Genomic DNA, 22,250 nt, shown 5'->3' on the forward strand with positions numbered 1-22,250 from the left:
TGTAGCTATGTGCAGAAGAATAAGAAAAACTTTTACTGCATCTGGTTGCTATAGCAGCTAATGGGTCATTCAGAAACTGTCTCATAAGTCTTTGTATCCTTCTATTTATGTTTGATCAAAACCTCTTCACTTCATCAACATTATATACATATAACACAAACTGGAGCTGCCATATAATTCCAGTATCTGATAAAAGATGACACATATCTCACTCACTCTCCTCACCAGTTGTATTGCCAGAATCTGCAGTTCCATCTCAATACTGAATATTTATCTAATTACAGTTTAAATTTGTCAGCATTTTGGGAATTACTTTCTTTAATTACAGAATTAAATATTATACACAAAAGAGGTGTTGTTACTTAGAAGTCAACAATGCAAATACAATATAAATATAAGATAAATTATTAATTCAATATATTAACCCCTACATACTATAACAGAAAATCATATAATAGCTTACTCTTCCAATATTCTCACTAATAAATTGCATTAAAAAACTTTTTTCAAAAATTGGTATTACTTTTCAAATTTTAGTGCAGTAACTGGATTGAAGTATTAAATAGAAATATAACGTCCAATTTTTCTCATCAATACCCCAAGTAATTCTTATGGGCAACACATTAAACATTTCGAGGACTTAGTGTTTTATATACACAATACATTAGCCTTTAGTAGTGTTTGCTACTTTAATTAATTTAATAAAATATGAAGACTTCTATTTTATTATGTTTATTCCAACTGAACTTAAAGAATTAATAACCCATGTTGGGTAATTACCATCGCAGTACAATTCATTCACAAACTTTTCCACAAATTGAGGAAATGTTCCCTTTTCAATATGTTCTCGCATGGTTCTCATCAGACGCATCTGAAAAGGAAAGTCAATAATTTCAGTGTTCAATCAACCAATTCAGAGTAGTCCCTATGAGCTTTTAGGCAAAACTAGCATTTTGTAGTTTAAATATATTGACTGGTAATACAGACTACTAGACTTATAGGAGTTAGATTTTACTACAGTTCCACAAACCTATCTAACCTGATGATAGCATTGTTGTTGAAAAATTGAACACTGCAGCTAAATATAATTTTCAGTTTTTATATTAGTTCCAGATTCGGTCATGAGTCAGATAGGTTTGTGACACTGTAACATATTTCTCATCCATATATTTCTCATTCTTCCCTAAAAACAGAACTTTGAAACATACAATTATTTTCTATACTGTAGAAGCATAAGCTATAATAAGCATAGTTAATATTGATAGAAAATCATACCTATAGGTATGATTTATTATAAAGTTACTACTAAACAAAAATAGGGGGTAAAGTGAAAGAAAGATTCTCGCTCAGTTTAAATACACCTGAATTAATGTATGGTCTATAATTGTTAAATAATTATTAATATAAATTTAAAATATTATTTTACCTGAAAAGCAATATTGTGTATTGATATCAAATGGCAAGCTACTGTCTCAAGAGTTACAATACAATGTAAATATGCTCTTGTATAATTTTTACATGTGGAGCATAAGCAGTCAGTGTCAATTGGATTTAAGTCGTTTTCAAATTGTTTTTGTTTTAAATTTAATTGTCCTTTGTTTATAAGAGCACATCCAAATCTCTGGAAAATGTGTAAAGCTGTTAGTTTTTACCTACTTTACTGTTATAGTTTTACAAAATTAAACAAGTTACACTTACGGCAGTTCTTGTGGGAAATACGCAGTCAAACATATCTACTCCAAGTGCAACACAGACAACAAGATCGATTGCCAATCCAACGCCCATTAAGTACCGCGGTTTGTTTTTATCTAGTATTCCTGTACCAAGACTTACCATAGGCCAAAAGTCATCTTTAGCTTCACCACCACTATAAAAATTAAATATGAAATTAAGAAAACTATAAACAATTAGCTGTGCCCACGGTCATCCATGTTAAATTCCAATAAAAAATATAGCCTATGTGGTATTCGGATGCATAAGCTATATTACTAACTAAAGTTTCGTCAAAATCCGTTCAGTAGTTTTTGCATGAAAGAGTAACAAACATCCATACTTACAAACTTTCGCGTTTATAATATTTTTAAGATATAACTATTTCAAAAAAAGTTAACAGAATCAATCAAAATTATGAGAGATATATATGGAACATTTTATCCTATACAGTTGTGTAAAACTTTTTGTGAATTGATGAACTAGAGTCATTTGTTTCAATTTTATTTTTAAGACTAGAGGGTGCGTGTGTGCGCGGGCCTCAAGAGGCCCGCGAGGCGTTGTCGTTGATTTTTTTTGTGAAGACGGTTTTCTTTTCGAATAGACTTAGTTGGCAAGTAGAGTTGTCTGTTTTGATACGATTAGGTGACTTCCTATTGTAACAGTGAATTTTTGTTTCACGTGTACCATCCTGTGGCGAAACTTTGTATTGTAATGGTCACAATACGAAACCTAACCTAACTTACCTTTCTGTATACTATATTAGTCTGGGGTCAAAGTTTTTAATGTAGAGATCATAATACGAAACCTAACCTAACCTACCTTTTTGTTTACTATATTATTCTGAGGGCATAATTTCTACTGTAAGAGTCGCAATACAAAACCTAACCTAACCTACCTTTCTATATACCATTTCGAAGTTTTGTATTGCAATGGGCACAATACAAAACCTCACATTACCTACCTTTCTGTATACTATATTAATTTGGGTTCACAGTTTTTAATGTAGAAATCATAATACAAAACCTAAACTAAGCTACCTTTTTGTTTACTATACCATTCTATATACCATTTCGACTTTTTATTTTTTTTTATTTTGACTTAGCTACCCGGGTGACAAAAACATTTCGTCCATACATTGTCAACTTCTTCTAATAGTTTACTATGAAAACCGTTGTAACAACTTACATCGGTTTTCATAGTAAAGTTTTCCAAACAATTTTGATAAAAGCCTTAGGGTTATTATTTATCGTAGGTAAAGGACCTATGATAAATAATAACCACTCAACACTCTTTTAATTAAAATATCATAAATATTAAAATCGGAGAAAGTTTTTAGCGCTGGCAATACTAAGATTCAATGCCATCCCATAAAAGCGGACTCGCTGCATGGTTACCATGTACCAAAATAAAAAAATCTTCCAAATTTTGTTCAAAGTCAACCTCGGCGGCCATCTTGGATTTTTCCATTTTGATACTTCTGACGTATATATTACATGACGACAGATATATTTCGTCCATATATTGTACAGAGACACGGTCCTTTTAAAATATTCGGTCGGTTCCTTAGTAAATATTACTTTCTACGAAAATCTATGCATGGTGTTGCCCCCTAATTTTACAAAAAATTGCATAAAACTATAAAGATGAGATTTATTATAGATACCCGTCACTTTTATGTTAAAATGTCGGAAAAAAATTTCCCACATTTAAGGTTTGCAAAATTACCCAAAAATCGGGGAAAATTTGTAGCCTATATAATACTTCACGTCTTTGCTCCATAGAAGTAACTTGCTGTAAGGAATAAAATACTACCCCAAAAATGAGTTTTAAAACGTCCCTAAACTTGTCATCGGGAATAAAGTACCCTAACTCGGCCGCCATCTTGAATGATTCCTTTTTAAATAGTTTTAACATATACATCTTCAGGTGAGAAACATTTCGTCCATACATTGTACAGAGCCAAGGTAACTCCTTCTAGTAGTTCCTGAGTACCGTTTACAATGGAAATCGATGTATGGTGTTGCCAGCTCATTTTGACAAAAGCCACCTAAGACCCCTTGGGGATTATTTTTGACAGATCGGCATCATTGTTTGGTCTAAAATGATGAAACAAAAAATCCCACGGTTTTTTACTTCTCTCCGATATTACCCTAAAATCGGGGAAAATTTTTAGACCAGGTAGTGCTTCGTACCTTGTTTCCACTGCTCCATAAAAGTCAACTCGCTGCAGTGACAATGAGTACCTGAAAACTGAATTTAAAAAAGTACCCTAACTCAGCCGTCATCTTGGATTTTTACTTCTTAATACTTTTGACGTATTCACCCTAGTAACAGAAACTTTTCGTCCATACATTATGTAGAGCCTCGGTGACTTCTTCTTGTACTATTCCCTAAGAAAACTGATCTAAGGTGTTGCCAACTAATTCTGACAAAAACCACGAAAAACCCATAAGGGGATGATTTTTGACAGATATCCATCATTATTTTGTTTGATATATAGAAAAAAAAATTCCCACTTTTTGGATTTGTCTTCTAAATTACCCCAGAATCGGGGTAAATTTTCATATCATTTTTCCTTTTTCATCCATATATTGTACAGAGACACGATCCTTCTAGTGGGTCCTTAGTAAATATTACTCTTTACGAAAATCGATGCATGGTGTTGCCAACTAATTTTACAAAAAATCGCATAAAACTATTAAGGTGAGATTTATTATAGATCCCAGTCACTCTTATGTTAGAATGTAGAAAAAAAAATTCCCACATTTTGGGTTTGCAAAATTACCCAAAAATCGGGGAAAATTTGTAGCCTAGATAATATTTCGAACCGAAATCTACCATGGCTCAATAAAGGTCGACTCGCTGCAGGGAAGCCAGGTACCCCAAAATATATTCCTAAATTTATCATCAGAGATAAAATAGTTAAACTCGGCCACCATCTTGGATTTTTCATTTTTGAATATTTTTAACTTATCCACTTTGGTGACAGAAACATTTTGTCCATACATTGTGCAGAGCTAAGGTGACTCCTTCTAGTAGTTCCTTAGTACTGTTTACTATGAAAATTAGTTAATACTTCGCACCGAGAGTTTCCATTCCTCAATACAAGTCAATTCGTTGCAGGGATGATAGGTACCAAAAACTGAATTTTAAAAAGTTCTTAAAATTGTCGTCATAGATAAAGTATCCTAATTCGGCCGCCATCTTGGATTTTTTCTTTTTAAATACTTTTAACATATACACTGGTGATAGAAACATTTCATCCATATACTGTACAGAGCCCAGGTTACATACACCTAGGAGTTCCTTAGTACGGTTTACTATGAAAATCGATGTATGGTGTTGCCAGGAGATTTTGACAAAAACCACCTAGGGCCCTTTGAGGGATAATTTTGGAACAATGCTCATCACTGTTTTGTTCAAATTGACGAAAAAAAATTCCACGTTTTTTTACTTTTCTTCGAAATTACCCCAAAATCGGGAAAATTTTTTGGACCAGGTAATATTTCCCACCGAGAATTTCCATTGCTCTATAGAAGTCAACTCGCTGCAAGGTTTAGTGGCACCCCAAAATTGAATTTTTAAAAGTCCCTAAAAATGTCAACATAAATTAAGTACCCTAACTCGGCCGCCATCTTAGATTTTTACTTTTTAATACTTTTGACGTATTCACCTTAGTGACAGAAACATTTCGTTCATACATTGTATAGAGCCTCGGTGACTCCTTCTAGTACTATTCTCTAAGAATACTGATGTAAGGTGTTGCCAGATAATTCTGATAAAAACCACCTAAAATCAATAGGGGGATTGTTTTTGACAGATTTTCATCATTCTTTTGTTTGAAATATCGAAAAAATTTTTCCCACTTTTTAGGACCTATCTCAACAATTACCCTAAAATCGGGGAAAATTTTTATACCAGGTAATACTTTGTATTGAGACACATCATCTCTCCATAGAAGTCGACTGGCTGTGGGGTTGCCAAGTGTCCTAAAACTACATTTACAAATATCCCAATTTTTCTCCGAAAAGCAAAACTCCCCTATCTCTGCCGCCATCTTGGATTTCTAAAATTTCATAATTTTCCCTAGAGGCCGGGTCCTTCGGCTATCCGACGCCGTACAGTGCGTTGAGCTAGCATACTCGTAGGTACCCTATCAATTTCAGTTTTTGAAGCTAGACCTCAATTTCAAAATTTGTCCGATGATGTATGGGTGTTGCCAGCAAATTCTGAAAAAATCCACCTAAAACCCTTCAGGGGACGATTTGTGGTAGACCAAAACGAGTTCTTCATTTAAAATGTCAAAAAAAAAATTTCCCACTTTATGGGACTTTTTTCCAAAATTAACCCAAAATCGGGGAAAAATTTTAGACCTGGCAAATCTTCTTACTCAGACTTACCCATGTCAGTAGGTGGCGTTTAGCTGCAGGGTTGCCATGTGCAGCAAAAACTCGATTGAAAATATCCCAAATTTTTTCCAAAAACTAAATCTCCCATAGCTTGGTCGCCATCTTGGATTTTTGAAATTTCATAATTTTCCCTAGAGGCCGGGTCTTTCAGCCTCCCAATGCCCTATAATAGGGATCGGTAGCTCCCCCGCAAGTACCCTAGGAATTTCAGTTTTTGGAGAGACACCCCAATTTCTATTTTGGTCAAACCATGTATGGGTGTTGCCAGCAAATTCCAACAAAACCCACCTAAAACCCTTTAGGGGATGTTTCTCGATAGGCCTTGATGCCTCTTTTGTCAAAAATGCCGAAAAAATTTTTTCCCACTTTTTGGGACATTTCTCCCAAATTACCCTAAATTCGGAAATTCTTTTTATCGCTGGCAATACTTCTTACCGAGACCCATCATCGCCCCATAGAAGCCGACTCGCTGCGGGGTTGCCCTGTACCTAAAAAATGATTTTGAAAATAATCCGGATTTTTAGGACCAAATTCACACGCCCCCAACTCGTCGGCCATCTTGGATTTTCGAAATTTCATAATTTTCCCTAGAGGTCGGGTCCTTCGAGTTTCCTATGCCCTACAACCGGTGTCGCCAGCACCCCCGCAACTACCCTGGGAATTTCGGTTTTTGAAACCCTAGAAAATTTTCAACCAGTTTTTGGCAATTTTTTCGCCGCCATCTTGGATTTTAATTTTTTGTTTTTACGCCATATTCTGGGTCCCGCCGAGACGTGCCAAATCACTCTTTGAACGGAATCGATCCGAGCGAAACTGTAAAAGTTAGCCGCCATCTTTGTCCGCCATCTTGGATTTTCCCAAATTTCGGAATTTTCTCGTGGTCACCCTAGCCAAAGGAACATTTCCCCCATACATCGTCTCGACCCCCGGACGCTCCTTCTGGGAGAACAACTATGTCAATCAGTGAGTGAGTCACCGTAATGCAGCTTTATATATTATAGAAATAACTGAGACTAATGAGATGGTATTGTACCATCTGATTAGTCCAATTATTTCTATTGTCTGTTTTTTTTATACATGCAAAAAAATATTGGTAATTATGAATTTTATAATGAAAGGTTATCTATACATATAAATAAAATTGGAGTGTCAGTTTGTAATATTGAAATAACCATTTTTTACTACATGCATATGAATATAAATACGGTACATATACCAAAATAACATTTTTTTCAATTTTTGTCTGTCTGTCTGTTTGATCCGGCTAATCTCTGAAATGGCCGAACTGATTTTGATGGAACTTTTTTTGGCAAGTAGCTAATGTGATAAGGAGTAACTTAGGCTACTTTTATTCTAGAAAAATTCTTTTATTTTAGAAAATGAAAGTTAAATTCCATGCGGACATAATTGCAAGTACAGCTTGTTTATAATATTTTTAGATACCTTAAGCCACCAATTGCGAAACCATTCACATTTTTTGTCATATGATCTTTTGCACTTTGTTCTCTCAACTCCTTATTCAACAGTCCTTGTACTATAGGAAATATACTCTGCTCTGTAGGTCTTTTGTGGGCTCTAAGACAACGATCTAACCAACGACTAGTCCTTTCAGTAGCTTCTTTAATACGATCATAATCTTGAAATGTAGTCTGTACCACATCATCAAGCTGCATTATAATATCAGCCCCTGTAATTGTAAATTTGTGTACAGTGATAAAGTGTGTATTCTGAAATATACACATCATTAGCATTTAATATTTTTTTTAGAGATGGTATTGAAATGGTGCACCCGCCTGCACTAACGAATTACGCTGTCGGGACACCAGTGGAGGATGATAAGATGAGGACGAGGTCAGGTCAGTTAGAATATCATGACAAATTCACCAGAAATTTATCACAATGGTTTCCAGGTGGAACCGCGTGGAGGTCAACCTTGACATGGTACATTGCTAGTAATGAAGTCAAGAGTCCACATTACTAACAATCCTCCCCCCAGTAATCTACTATTAAGAAAACAATAGAAATAAATAACAAGAGAAACATAAAATATTTATATAGTAACTAGCTATTTGCCTCGAGTTTGCCTGGGAAGTTTTATATACATAATACATGTAGTATTATGTATATAAAACTTCCCCTAGAATCACTCTATTAAAAAAACGGTTTGATATCCATTGCTTAGTTTTAAAGATTTCAGTATATTTTAAGCATACATAGGGAGTAGGGTTCATGATTTCTCGAGCTTTTCAATTTCTCGGGTCTCGAGAATGCTCGAGGTTAATTTCTCGGGTCTTCTCGGGTTGTCGAGAAATTTACATTTACGTACGTTTTCTCATATTATTTGGTTCTAATAACGTCAAAAAACTCAGTGGTTTCATTTGAGAGGAAAACCACTGCATTATTTGTTAAATATTAAATATAAAATTTAACTATAAAATTAATTATAAAACTTTTATTGAGTAGATTTAAAAACATTATACATATTAGGAATAAGCAAAATTTTGTTTAAATACTGAAATATATTAGGTTCTTAAATATGAAATTAGCGTTTTGTCGCACTGGCCACATTGATCTTAAATATCTCCTCTTTGGTTAGGAATTTCCAATTTCAAATTTATACGGCTATTCACTCATGTATTTGGTTTTCGAAAACCGTAATACATATGCTTGGTTTTTTCTTTGGGTCACTCAGCTTACAAAATGGAAAACTTAAAATATCGCGTCATTTACAAGTACGAGTACGAGTTCCGCCATGGCACTAGTGCTGCTTCTGCAGCACTAGTGCCATGGCTAGCTCGAATGGCCAGCTCGGAGGATTAATGATGTGTATGGCGGTGGTGTCGCAAAAGAAAACACAATGCATTTTTGGTTCCAACGTTTTCGTTCTGGAAATTTCGACCTGCAAAACAAACCCCGTGGGCGGCCGGAGTCCAAGGTTGGTAATGCAGAATTGAAGGCTATTGTGATAACAGATCCATCGCAAACCACGTCCGAGTTACAGGTAGTTGCAGGTTGCGGTGTTAGTGACAAAACCGTATTAATCCACTTGTAGCAAATTGGGAGGGTGAAAATGCTTGAAAGGTGGGTGAATTGAGTGGACAAGTGTCCCTCATGAATTGAGTGGACAATTCGCGTTTCGATCGACAAACGCGCGTAGCCTGCTGCGTTACATTAGTCAACCGGCATAATCATAAAGGGATTTTAAATCGAATCATTACCTGTGATGATGTGGATCTTGTATGATAATTGAAATGGAAACGCTCATCGCAATGGCTGAATCAGCAATTGAGAAACCATAATGGAAAAGCTAGCTGCTAAACAACCGAGGCTGGTAAATCGCCATAGGCCACTGCTGCTTCAGGACAACGCTAGACTACACACTGCACAACTGACATTTACCAAATTAGAAGAGATTCAATTGTGTTGTGTAATTGTTGTCTAAGACAACCACCGTACTCCCCGGACCTTGCTCCAACAGATTACCATTTTTTTCGAAATTTGGATAACTGATTGGGAAAAAATTCAAATCCGATGGGGCAGACCAAAGTGCCTTCAAAGATTTTATTGATATGTCCAAATGTTCTCGTTCAAATGTTTTTTTCAGTAAAGAGATCAATGAAGTACCTATGAGATGGCAAAAGTGCATAAATAGCAATAGTATATAGTTTGATTAAATAAACATGTTATATTTTGAAAACAAATACTTCAGGTTACTCCCTTACAAAACACCACTTTCATATGTGAGGACCTAATATTATTCAGACTTATATTTATAATGACAGCACCATTTTTGGCTGGTTATTTAGAAAAAAATCTACCTTAAACTTGTAAACAAAAATAGTTTCTGTAAAACAAAAAAAAATTACATGAAAGAAAACCTTAATATCTTGAATTATTACGCCGTCACGCAACAAAACAAACGGCAATTTAATTTCTATATAGGTACTTGATTTCTCGAGTTCTCGAGCTTGATTTCCCGGGAACAAAATTCAACGATTTCTTCAACTTAATGAACCCCAATAGGGAGTGACAGACAGCAACAGTGACTTTATTTTATACTATGTAATGATTACTTATGTTTAAGATATGACTAAATTTCAGATTTAATCCTAAATCATCAAATAGTCCCTTTAATAGCAATGGTGTATATCATGGAAAAATTACAGATTTTATATATAATAATAATAAATATTCCTTCAGAACTGTTATCCTAGATAAATTAGTTACAGGCACATTTATTTTAGTTAAAATTGCTTTTCCATTGCTGTGAAGGTACTGGGACTGGACATAATATATGAAATAATGTAATGCTTACCAATACAATTTTGAATTTCAATGGATTTCTCTGGTGTCAACATTATTTCGGAATCATCATATGGTGACCTGAACTTAACACCCTCTTCAGTTATTTCAGCCAGCTTGAGTAATGAAACCATTTGAAAACCACCAGAATCAGTTAGAAGACTTCTATTCCATCCCATAAAAGCATGTAGACCACCGGCTTTTTCAAGAACATCAGTTCCAGGACGATTGCCTAAGTGATAAGTATTACCTAGAATTATTTCACAGTCTAAAGCCTCAAGTTGGTCAGGCAACAATCCCTTCATTGTACCCTGAAATATAATATCTATTAAAATAAAGATATCTGTCACAAATAAATAAAGATGACCTTTTCTACATACTTGATTATCAACTGTTATCATTTTTCTCAGCTTTCAGCTGTTTGGAACAACAGTTTTTGTTTTTTTGTTAATTATTCTTATGATTAGTGATAATATCTTATAGCTAAACAGTTTACAACAACTTCAAAGTGAATTTGAAATAAGACTTGATGATTATGATTATGTTATATTATATATATTATATTATAATATATTATATTATAATATATATATGATTATTCTAAACAAACAAAATCGATAGGACTTACTTATTCATTAATGTAAAGCCTGAACCATAGGGTTTAGAAAATTAGACGTTTCCGTTATTTAATAAAGGAAAACAAAGATATAAAATATCAGATTTTTTTATGCATAGGTATATTTACCTGAGTTCCAACAGGCATAAAAACAGGTGTTCTAACTTCATAGTGTGGTAATTTCATAAGACCGGCACGAGCCCGAGATATGTTACATTCTGCTTGTACACTAAATGATAACGCTAAAGATTGGGCACCCATTATTGTTGCCCAATAAATATTAATTAAAAATATAAATCTTATATTAGACTGTAACTCAAGAAAATGAAAACAATTCAGATATTTTTTAATAAGTAGTTTTACGGCTCTGTAGACGAAAATCATATACAATATTATCAGATTACTGCAAAATTTTGCCAAATATTCTAATTCTACTAATAAAATGTATAACACCGTTGTTTTCTTATTTATTTATTGTATCAAGTGACTTCCTTTTGGTATATTTACTTCATTCTTTTTTTTCTCTACTTTTGGCTCCAGCGATTTGTGTTGCCATTAGCCATTTGCCGGTTTTTATATTTTTTTAAAGTAGGGAAATCGACGCGTATTAAAAACAAGTAGTAATTTAGGAATAGGATTACAGGATCAGGAGAGTTGGAAATTGTTAGGAAAAGTAAACATAAAAATATAAATCAAAATCATATTTCAAGAATACACACATATATATAAAGACGATAAATTACCAACTCCCTGTTTTTCAGTATTGCCAAAATGACTGACGATTACTACAAAATAGGCTAAACTAAATAATTAATTACGTTATGTTATAAAATAAATAATATGTTAAAAAATGTATATCTTGATGCTTATCTCATCTTTCAGATAGTGTGGTTAAGTCAATTCGAGATGGTGCGGTAATGCAGTAATTAGTTTTAGCGTATAACGGGACTGGCATGCACTTTTACACTGTACAAAAGTCCCTGAATTAAAATATATATATATTGGCCTTCATCGATAGTTGATGCTGATCGACAGATTGCCAATAATGACAAAGGTAATCTTAATAACGGATCAGAAATAGGGTAAAAATTACTCTGACTGATTCTGTTACCTTCACACTAACCAGTAAGTGTGACAGGGACAAGCTTTTGTCAGTGGAATAATTTCACGCTTAAATTTTAATAAAATCATTAATTGCTAAAAAAATATGCGATATGCTAAACAACAAATAAATATGCTAAACAACGTAAAAATATGTCATATCTAGTATAAAATATGCTAAATTGGCAATACTCTGGAATAAAAAAGTGCCATAATAATATAGTGCCTTAACATGAAAAAATTTAATACCAACTGAAGGCAGAGCACATGGTAGAAAATTGGGGATACGAAACAATCATTGTTACTTTCGAAAATCGTCATAACGTTTAAGAGTAACATGCCGCTTTTCTTTACCAATTGTTATAGTGGCAACACTACAACAGTGTTCCCACTGTACATATCAGAGAATTCTTTCTGAAAAACTTCGATATTTCTTACCGATTATAACCTAATTTCGTACAGTGAATTACAGTATTTCTTTGTATGTGAATTGTGCATTATTTTATTTTCTTCGGAGTAAATACATTCCTGGTGTTAAATGCTTCCTATAAGTATTGATAGTTGTGGACAGCTCATTATTAAATATTGTTGTAAGTGATTAGTGTCGACAATGTAGGTAAGTCCTAAAGATATTAAATTTTATTTTATTCCCGAAATGGTATAAAAATTACTATATATATATTTTTTTTAATAAAACTTGTTCGTTATTTCAATGTGATTGAAAATTATACAATTATGATTTCTGACATTTTGGCCCAGCTGTTACCACGTGCAATTTAGTATCTTATCGTCCATGGTTCGATTCCTGATACTGAGTTGTATATTTCAATTTTATTTAGGTAATGTTCTAAATTTTATACTCAAACTTACAATTTTATTTTTACTTTTGTAGTATCAATTATTATAATTAATAATTTGCCTATATTATATGAACATGTACTGGTGGCTTAGTTAATTTCGAGACAATTTTATTGTTTGATTGAAATGTCTAATAATAATTTGTTTATTAGGTATTCTTAGAAGTATAAACAATTATAGTACCTTTTTTTATTCAAAACATTTGAAATTTTATTTATTTAAACCAATTAAAAAATGTACCCATTTAATTAATATTGCATTTTATTTTTGTTTTTATGCAGTTATTTTGTTGTAAATACATAAGTTTGTTCAATAATTATACCAAGTGTAAATGAACAGATTGTAAACACTCCTTAATAATATCTAAATCTAGCAGAATTTGTTTATTATATATAAATATATGAGATTATTATTTATATTTAAACCATAAAGGTGCTTGTGCCTACATAATATAAGTTCATAATAGATATTGAGGACTTTCAAACCCTTTACCCACCACCCACTTACCCATGAATATTGTAAATTGTAACAGTACTAATGAATTTTGTTTTAAATATTGTGTTAATAGAAATTATTTAATTATTTAATATTTAATTATTTAAACATTTTTATAATGTAAAGCTCAGGATTATGAGACAAGATTAAACAAGTAGGTATAAAATTTTATAAAGTTTTCTGGATTGTACTATAAAAGTGTGTTTGTTTGTTCATTTGTAACAATTATATGAAAGTATACAGTGATGTAAAGAAATAAATTGTACAATGGTTAATCCCAAATGAAGGATTTCTCCAGTCAACCTTTGTATGACTGAGAGGAATAGTGTAGTGGTGGAAACAGAAATGGTAAAATTAAAATCAATATTATTATTTCTATTTTCATACTTGTAATTAGAATTATTTTTGTAGTATATTGTATATATTTTTTTCAGTATGGTGATATAAATAAGATTGATACATTCAAACACCTATGATCCATTAGATATACTTTTCTTTGAAAATGAACACTGAAAAGACCTCTGTACGAAAGAAGTGTGAACTACCTAAATCAGCTAATATTGTCAGTACTGAAATTTTTGTTTTACCACCAAATCTGTTGGAAAAGTTGGGCATTCATTTAGAAAATGTTACAAAAGAATCTCCAACTGAAGTGCCATTTAAAACAGGTATGACATTATTCATTGTTCTCATTAGATGGTTTTTATTCATATTTTATTTTTCTATTTTATCTTGGTGACAATTTTATTAGGTACTTTTTGTCAAATATTATTCCTGTAGTTTCACTTCAAAACTTTAGTGTTTGTAAACTTCTCCCTAATTAATATCTACTTTTGATGACAATGCCATCTGTAATTGTTATTTTCAATTACGAATGGTTGACAGTGCTGAAGGATTTAAGATCTTTTTAGATAGAGAATTGTCTGTTAAGAAGCATAAAATATTTTTTCATACTACTTACTATGGTGGCGAACAAAAATTTACAATACATTTTGAGATCGTCTAGCCCTTTAAGTATGTTTTTAATTGACATTTCTCTTCCCCCTGCATATCATAAGATTGTGGAATGAGCTACCTAAGAAATGTAAATATAGTAGTCTCTCGAGAAAACCTTCCTGGAAGGTTTTCTCTTTTCAAGAAGCGTATGTTTAGGTTTCTTAAGAATCAGCAATGCTCACGTGACACTCCTTTTTTTTTGACGCCAAAGGATATAGTAATAGTTTATCATCAAATGGGCCCTATGCTTTATTGCCACCATAGTTGAATAGAAAAAAGTGTCTTCACTATCGAATTCTCCAAAAATTTAAACTTTCGAAGTTGATAAATAAATAAAAGGTATCTTGATATTATTTTATAAAATATTGTGTCCATCGTCATACTTACGATCTACCTTTTTAATCGAATTAAAAAAAAATTGCTGATAATGGGATAATGCAATTGCTTGCGCCTGTAGTATTAACTGGTAGGGCTACACTACGATATACAGTGGAGGATGATAGTACGAGCGTCAAGTGAGGTTCGTTAGCCCCTTGTGGCGATATCACTAGAAATTAACCAGTGGGGACCGCGTGGAGGTCGAGCTCACCTTACGCCCTATATTGCGAGCAATGGTGCCATTATTAACAATATCTTAAAAAGTCATCTCCCGAGACTGAGATACCTACCTTAGTCTCATCTATTTGAGCCGCAAAGCATCTTGCTTCGTAAGCGATATTTTTGAGATTAGGAAAAAAAGGATAAGAGGCATCTTAGTCCTTCGGAATGGCATTAGTGGTATCACGGGCATCACATGATAACGTTATGTCTGTGGTGCTGTTCATGTATATAGACGATGTTTATAGCTTACTATCAGATATGTTGTTAGATTGTTTGCCATTCCAATTAGAGAATCTAAACATAAAAAAACTTACTTTCGTAATAACACCAGAAATAAATATTAAATATTGAACATGTACTTTAAATATTTTTCTTGTGGTAAAGGGCGACTGGGACTACTATGATTAAAATGAAGTCGTTTTGTTTATTTAGGTAGAGAGTAATAAACACAACATAAATATAAAACGCATTATCTTCATCAACTCTTAACCGGTTCGATCATTAATTTCAATATCTCTAGGGTTTACTTTCGTATATGTATGCTTTATTATCATTGAAAAAATATTACTTTTATATACCAGTATTTATTAAACATGAATTTACCCCTACTGTACTTAGTTCAACAGTTTTTCGCACCACAAAACGTGTACGTTTGGATATAATTAGAAAATGAATCTCTTAAGAAATAGAAAATATAGCTACAGACTTAACCTAGGTACCTAGTTAAGCAAGGACTTTTCTAAGTTGCGTCTGGTATATTTTGTTGACTTACTTGGAAAGCTTTCTTAGCGCCTGCACCTCATACACACTGTTACAATACTTCGTAATGTTCCCACACACGCTTAGATGTATAGTCCTTAAACTTAAAATTAAATTAATTATTGTCGACATTTGACTATTGGGCGACCACTACTTATTTTTATTATACTTATATATATATGTATATATTTTCAGACATAGTACATCCAAATGATTTATCGAATAACAAAGACACTGAATTACCATCTAATGTTAATTCTAAATCATACAAAAATATAAATAATCCCAAGGAAACGTCTATATTGGAAACTGCAAAACTTATGAAAAAGTCCGTATTTCTAAGTCCTTCATTTCAACCAACAATTACTAATTCAATACCAGGTGAAATGGAAATAGCTAAAATTTCTAATCAACCTGAAATCAATGGTAACGATGTCGTAATGAAAAAATACATAAATAACCTGGATGATAAGATAACAGACATAATTATAAACAAGAATGCATCTGAAGAATTAAGGCCAAAGTCCTTTGAAGTCCATTCAAAAATTAACCAACAGATAGACATACAAAACTTCGTGTCTGATAAAAGTATGCCTAAATTACTACAAAATGGTACTGAAAGATCTGAAATACAAAACTGTCATTTAAATAACACTGAAAATTCTTTACAATCTGTAAGAGAAAATATTTCTATTGACAACCATCCTTCTGTTTTAGACGATAATAACACTAATATGTCTACATTGAATATTAGCCAATCAAGAAAATCGACACACAATAAAGTAAATATAATATCTCAGGAAATTGTAGTTCCATCCCAGTTCAAAGAAATTAAAAGTTTAAATTGTCGAAATGCTAATTCCTTAATTCCAATTCCAATTAATAGTGTAATTTCTATAAAGAATAATTGTAAAAATTATGATAAATTACCATTAGATCTGCCTAATTATAAGGAGAGAATGAGTAATGCTTTAAATAAAAATGTTGATTTACTTGGAATAGAATATGATAATGATGATAAAGATTTTATGTCTGAAGAAAAAGAAATTGGTGTTAATTCCCAATTAAAAGATGTCAAACTCTTAAATACTTCGAATAGCAATTCTTTGAATTTAGAAATAGCCCCTGATTTTACTGGCAGCAATATTGACTTAGAGAAAATAGATATTCCAATTCATGAGCAATGTATAAATTACGTATTTACTGGAAATGTGGAGATAGAATATATTAATGATTGTTGTGCAAATCTAACTTCTGAAGAGAAAGATACAGTAGTTACAACTTTAAACGAGTCTCCGAAAGTATTATATAAAAACAAGGATATTGTGAATAACATTGACACTGTGAAATATAATTATATAGATGCTGTTCCCTTGAGTGACGATATATATATAAATGAAATGGAAAAGCCAATAAATGTAAACATTAGCAATACTGATTATCAAATGAATGACGAGAGTGTGTATGATAACAAACTTAACATTTGTAAAGAAGAAACTGTGATAGCGAATCTCACTTCAGAATTAAACTTGAGTAATGAAATGGTTGTAGTACAAAAGTGCAGTAAAAAACTAATAAGCAATATAAATCGCTATAACAAGTCACCTTCCTCACTAATTGGTAATCACGCGAATATTTGTACTGGGAATTCAAGTGTTCTCAGCATTGACAGTGATTCAGAAAACATGTTGATTAATACAAATACTAACACTAAAGACAAAATTTCTATAAAAATATATAATAATATAGATGGTGATAAAAATTTCTCTTGTAATAAATGTACTGAAATTAATCATATGTGTTTGAATTCCAAGACTTGTGAGGTAGATAATAGAAGTAAAAACCTCACATGTTCAGATATTTATAAAAATCTGGATAGAGACGAAAAGCATTTTCAGTCTAAAGATATAAAAAATTGTGACGCTGGAATTAAATCAAGGACTATTTCTCAAAATGGTGAACATTTAAATATTATTCAAATTCAACAAAAAAATAGAGAAATAAATAATGAGATTAGCGTTTGTAATCTCCAAATTACACAGTCACAGTGCACTGAAAAAAATATAGCAGATGTAAATACTATGGTCGTTGTAAATTCACCAATGGATAAAGTTGAAGAAATTGCAAATTATTTAAGTCAATATTCCCAGTTGATAGAAAAAAAGAAATTACTTATACAAAATCAGCGTCATAATGACGTAGAAAACATATTAAGTACAAATGTTAAAAGTGATTTGACTATGTCAAAATTATGTATTCAGGGAGTTGAAAAACCAGGTGGCCAATACCAGAAATTTAAAAGTCTCCAATCGAAAAATCTAAAATCATATAAGAAAAAAGTCAGTAGAAAAGAAATTCATAGAGAAACGTTACCTCATTATAAGAATATATTTAAAGAAATTATTGCAGATAATATTGATTGCGACGATAACTTCAAAGAAACTAGCGTGTCTAATTTATTGACACAACAATTTTGTTTATGTTGTGATTTTGGAAGATTGGTATGCTATGACTTATATGAACATATTCATTTTTGGAAGCATCCAAACATGAATTATAATATTGATACTGTAATAAGTATTTATAGTGACGACTGTAAATTTGTTGATAGAGATTTAATCTTGGAAAACTTGAAAGATGAAAGCTCTGAATTCGTTCAAGATATATGCTGGAATGTAATGAATCGCTTTGAAGAAGCTTTGATGCCAAGTTATGACCAGAATTCCAGAATCGGGAGTAACGTTTCTTTAATTGGTTCCGATTTAGATTTGGCTTTATGTATAAACTCCGGAAAAGTGCCTGAAAAGTCATGTGGTGTTAATGTCACAAAAACTGATGTGCGAGTTGTTGACAAAAGTGGCGAGGATGAGAGAGAAATCTACGTTTTAGAGAAATCAGAAATTAGTAAACATTCAGAAAATTCAGTGAGTATAAAAAGAAAAAGCAAGTATACCATTGCAATTGATTAATTGAAAGACTGTTTGCATTGGAATATAATGTTATATATGTTGCAGGAATCTCCTATGTATAAGGGAACGGATACAAATAATATATGTTCGGATTTCGTCACGACCACCAAAATAATTTCAAGTGCCCTTGTACAAGAAAAGTCGTCACGACGTACAGAGGTGAAACTAGAATCAAAAGATGAAGTAAGTGAACACTTTACAAAGTTGTTACTTATATCATATAATAACATACAATTTTCGTTGTTTTCTCGTTTGTCGTATCTCTTTCTGCTTTATCTTGTAGCTCAACTCATTTTCAAGTATGTATACTGTTGTGATTTTTCTTGAATAAATAGTATTCCATTGTAAACAATGTAGTACAGTAACAATACTGGAGTAAACCCTATCGATTGCGAAATAAATCATCAAAATTCGTTTGCGAATGGCTAAGATATTGCGTAACATAGAAAACTCTTTATCTGTGAATCGAATCATAAATATTTAACATAAAAATGTCTATTTCTATTAAAAATACTACTATACTAGTACTATTTAATATTAAAATTAAAGATAATTAATTGAAAATATATAAAAAACAACCTGTTATTTGTTATTTATTTTTAATTTATTATAATGTATTACGAGGTAGTGTATTTATTTAAAACGCTTTAATTTTAACGTAGTTTTTATTGCATGTACTTAGAGGTAGGTTCAAATTTGATACATAAAACCCTAAAATGAAATAAGTGTATAGTCGGTAGTACTCGTTAAACAAGTTGTAACAAAATAAAGAAAAATTCTAGCTTCAAAACATTCATGCAAACATGCAAACTTTCATCCCCTATTTTAGTTTACTTCTAAGGGTAAATTTTATACCGAATTTGAATCTCATATTTATTTATATTTGATCAACAGCATAAAAAATAAGTTTCAAGCTTCCAACTTCAAAAATGACGATACTTCCATGCAACCTTTCGTATCCACTTTCAACCCCTTAGAACCCTTTTTTTCGCATTAAAAAGTAACCTAATTTCTTTCAGAATCTAGACTATCTGTCTACCAAATTTCATTTAAATCGATTCAGTAGTTATGGCGTGAAAGCACGACAGACAGACAGTTACGTTCGCATTTATAATATTAGTAAGGAAGTAAGGATTTATTTATTTGCACTCATATTATTTACGCATAAAATATATAGACAAAGATATAAACTAATTCGTGGTTAAAAACCTCTGGCAGTAGATTAGGAAGAGTTCCAAGTCCCTTTTCAGGACCGCCGTGGACAAAGTAAAAATCGCCATAATGGTCGCCAACCTCCGTTAAGAGATGACACCTACCGAAGAAGATAAACCACTTACTTTATTTTTTGTTTCTGTTCTCAATTGTCTGGACGAAATTGCATCAACGATAGATCGCTTTTAGTGCTTGGCTTTTTTTTCAAACTTATGTTACTTGTACTGTAAGTCATTTTAAATGTTATTGTATCAACATTTATTTATATAGTACATACTATAAATAAATGCCATAAACAAATTGGTTTGTTCCAAATCTTGTGAGTCTGAGTGCCACTTTACAGGTTAATTTATTTCTAACTATAGGGTTATAGACATACAATATACCGATACTTATCAAGCCGTGGTAACATGCTGTAAGAAGAGTCTTAAGTAATACTAGCTGTACCCGCGACTAAGTCCGCGTGAAATTTAACTTTATTTTTCTAAAATAAAAGTAGCCTAAGTTACTCCTTATTACATCAGCTACCTGGCAAAAAAGTCCCGTCAAACTCGGTCCAGCCCTTTCAGAGATTAGCCGGAACAAACCGACAAACAGACAAAAATTGTAAAAAATGTTATTTCGGTGTATGTACCGTATTTATATTCATATGCATGCAGTAAAAACAGTTATTTCAATGTTACAAACAGACATTCCAATTTTATTTATATGTATAGGTGGATGTCCCGTCGAGGAAATACTAGTAGTATATAATAATGAATTTTTAAAAGCTGATAATCTTATTTTCTGCTGTATTTACTTATAGTGTGATATCTAATAAACTGAAATAAATAATATACAATTTTTATGTCAAACTTAAAGTTAGCTTTAATTGTGAAATAATTTTATTATTTCTGGTTATTCCAAATCAACATACAGACGTACTTTTTCAACTTTGTTACGCAACGCAATACTGCTGGGGAGTGTGTAAAACATTAATTGATCTCATTTAAACCCTTTAACCCTTTCAGACTTGCTAGGTATGTTAATATAGCCTAAGTATAATTCTATGTTACAGTCTGCCTAAATAAGTTATTTCATAAATTATAACAGTTGTTTAAATGTATATTATTAATAAAATTATTCCTAAAACTTACAGGAATTATGCACAAATAAACAAAGAAAGATATATGAAAATCCTAACAAAAAGATCCACGTAAAGCCTATTGACAATTGTGGTACCGGCGCTAGTGTAGAACTAAAAGATAAGCAAAAGGGAAGGGTAAGTTTTCGTTTCGTTTAGTTTGTGTCAAGTATTTCAGTTGTGAATTATGAATAGTGTGTAAGTTGAAAAGACTGAATTAAAAATCTGTGTCCGAAATTATTACCATTATCATACTAAGTGGTACAAAATAGTACTCTACATAAAAAAATAACTATTTTTTATTTTTTCACGGCTTTAGCTACGTTTCTTATTATTTTGCATGTCCACAGTAAGGTCCTTACGTCGTCTATTTCTGTTTGTGGTGAGTATATGAGGAATACAAATAGAAATAGAAATAATCTTTATTCAAATAAACATAATATAAGCACTTTTGAATAGTCACCTTTTTTTTGTTCTACCGCTCATTCGGAATGCAGACTCATCATAAGAAGTATGAGCAAGAAACTTGTGTGTTGCTCTTTTAAATAAATAGTGTTTTTATTAGATTCACATAACAAGGATTAGGGATGCAACAATCGTATAGCGAATGTTATAATAATTCTCCAAAACAACGACGCATGTCGTATGGTAATGTATATAGGTAAAGGTTAGCTCTTGCCATTAGATGGACCATCAGCTTGTTTGCTATTCCAATTAGATAAATGTAGTGTAAAACTATTATTTTATTTCAGAAGCGCCATATAAATTCAGATGTTTCCGATGTAATGCCTCATAAGTATGTAAAGTGTGTCGTGTGCGAGTTAATGGTTGCAGAAATAGATTGGGAGAGCTATATGTCAGAAGAGCATTGTTTCATAGCTTGGAAAGCAGGTGATAATGTCGTAAGTGTAACAATATATTGCGGTTAAATCTTAATTTATATTGCTTAATGTTTTAGTTTTTATATTATTTATATTTATCATAAGAAATAAGTTGATAAATATACATTTATGATGAATAGTAGATAGATGGCACCGTCAGTCCTGACACAGTTGAATATTATTATAATATTTTAAGATAGATTAGTAAATTAAGCA

The 22,250-nt window shown here is 32.0% G+C and overlaps 2 protein-coding genes across 5 annotated transcripts in view; one reads left to right on the forward strand and one right to left on the reverse strand.

The window, feature by feature from the left end:
* Nucleotides 1-105: 105 nt before the first annotated feature.
* LOC131852639 (queuine tRNA-ribosyltransferase catalytic subunit) lies at nucleotides 106-11,539 on the reverse strand. 4 transcript variants are annotated; one of them, XM_059203334.1, is made up of 7 exons: nucleotides 11,170-11,539; nucleotides 10,438-10,735; nucleotides 7,566-7,809; nucleotides 1,699-1,867; nucleotides 1,427-1,621; nucleotides 781-871; nucleotides 106-186 (listed from the first exon to the last, which is right to left on the reverse strand). In XM_059203334.1, exons 1-7 carry the CDS (start codon nucleotides 11,422-11,424, stop codon nucleotides 116-118), a joined length of 1,323 nt encoding a protein of 440 aa, XP_059059317.1. In that variant the 5' UTR covers nucleotides 11,425-11,539; the 3' UTR covers nucleotides 106-115. The 4 variants fall into 4 exon arrangements, with proteins under 4 accessions (XP_059059317.1, XP_059059320.1, XP_059059319.1 ...); XM_059203337.1 differs by having other exon boundaries at nucleotides 10,438-10,749; XM_059203336.1 differs by lacking the exon at nucleotides 1,427-1,621.
* Nucleotides 11,540-12,578: 1,039 nt separating this feature from the next.
* LOC131852733 (uncharacterized) overlaps nucleotides 12,579-22,250 on the forward strand; it is a 36,603-nt gene continuing 26,931 nt past the window's right edge. Inside the window, exons 1-7 of the mRNA XM_059203459.1 lie at nucleotides 12,579-12,757; nucleotides 13,929-14,162; nucleotides 16,045-17,672; nucleotides 17,892-18,773; nucleotides 18,864-19,001; nucleotides 21,169-21,291; nucleotides 21,906-22,055. Of these exons, the coding sequence (XP_059059442.1) occupies nucleotides 13,997-14,162; nucleotides 16,045-17,672; nucleotides 17,892-18,773; nucleotides 18,864-19,001; nucleotides 21,169-21,291; nucleotides 21,906-22,055 (3,087 nt within the window). The 5' untranslated portion in view covers nucleotides 12,579-12,757; nucleotides 13,929-13,996. The remainder of the gene's footprint in view (nucleotides 12,758-13,928; nucleotides 14,163-16,044; nucleotides 17,673-17,891; nucleotides 18,774-18,863; nucleotides 19,002-21,168; nucleotides 21,292-21,905; nucleotides 22,056-22,250) is intronic.

This window comes from Achroia grisella, unplaced genomic scaffold (assembly GCF_030625045.1).
Source record: "Achroia grisella isolate CSIRO2021 unplaced genomic scaffold, CSIRO_AGI_Agris_v1 utg856, whole genome shotgun sequence".
NCBI classification, from domain to species: Eukaryota; Metazoa; Arthropoda; class Insecta; order Lepidoptera; family Pyralidae; genus Achroia; species Achroia grisella.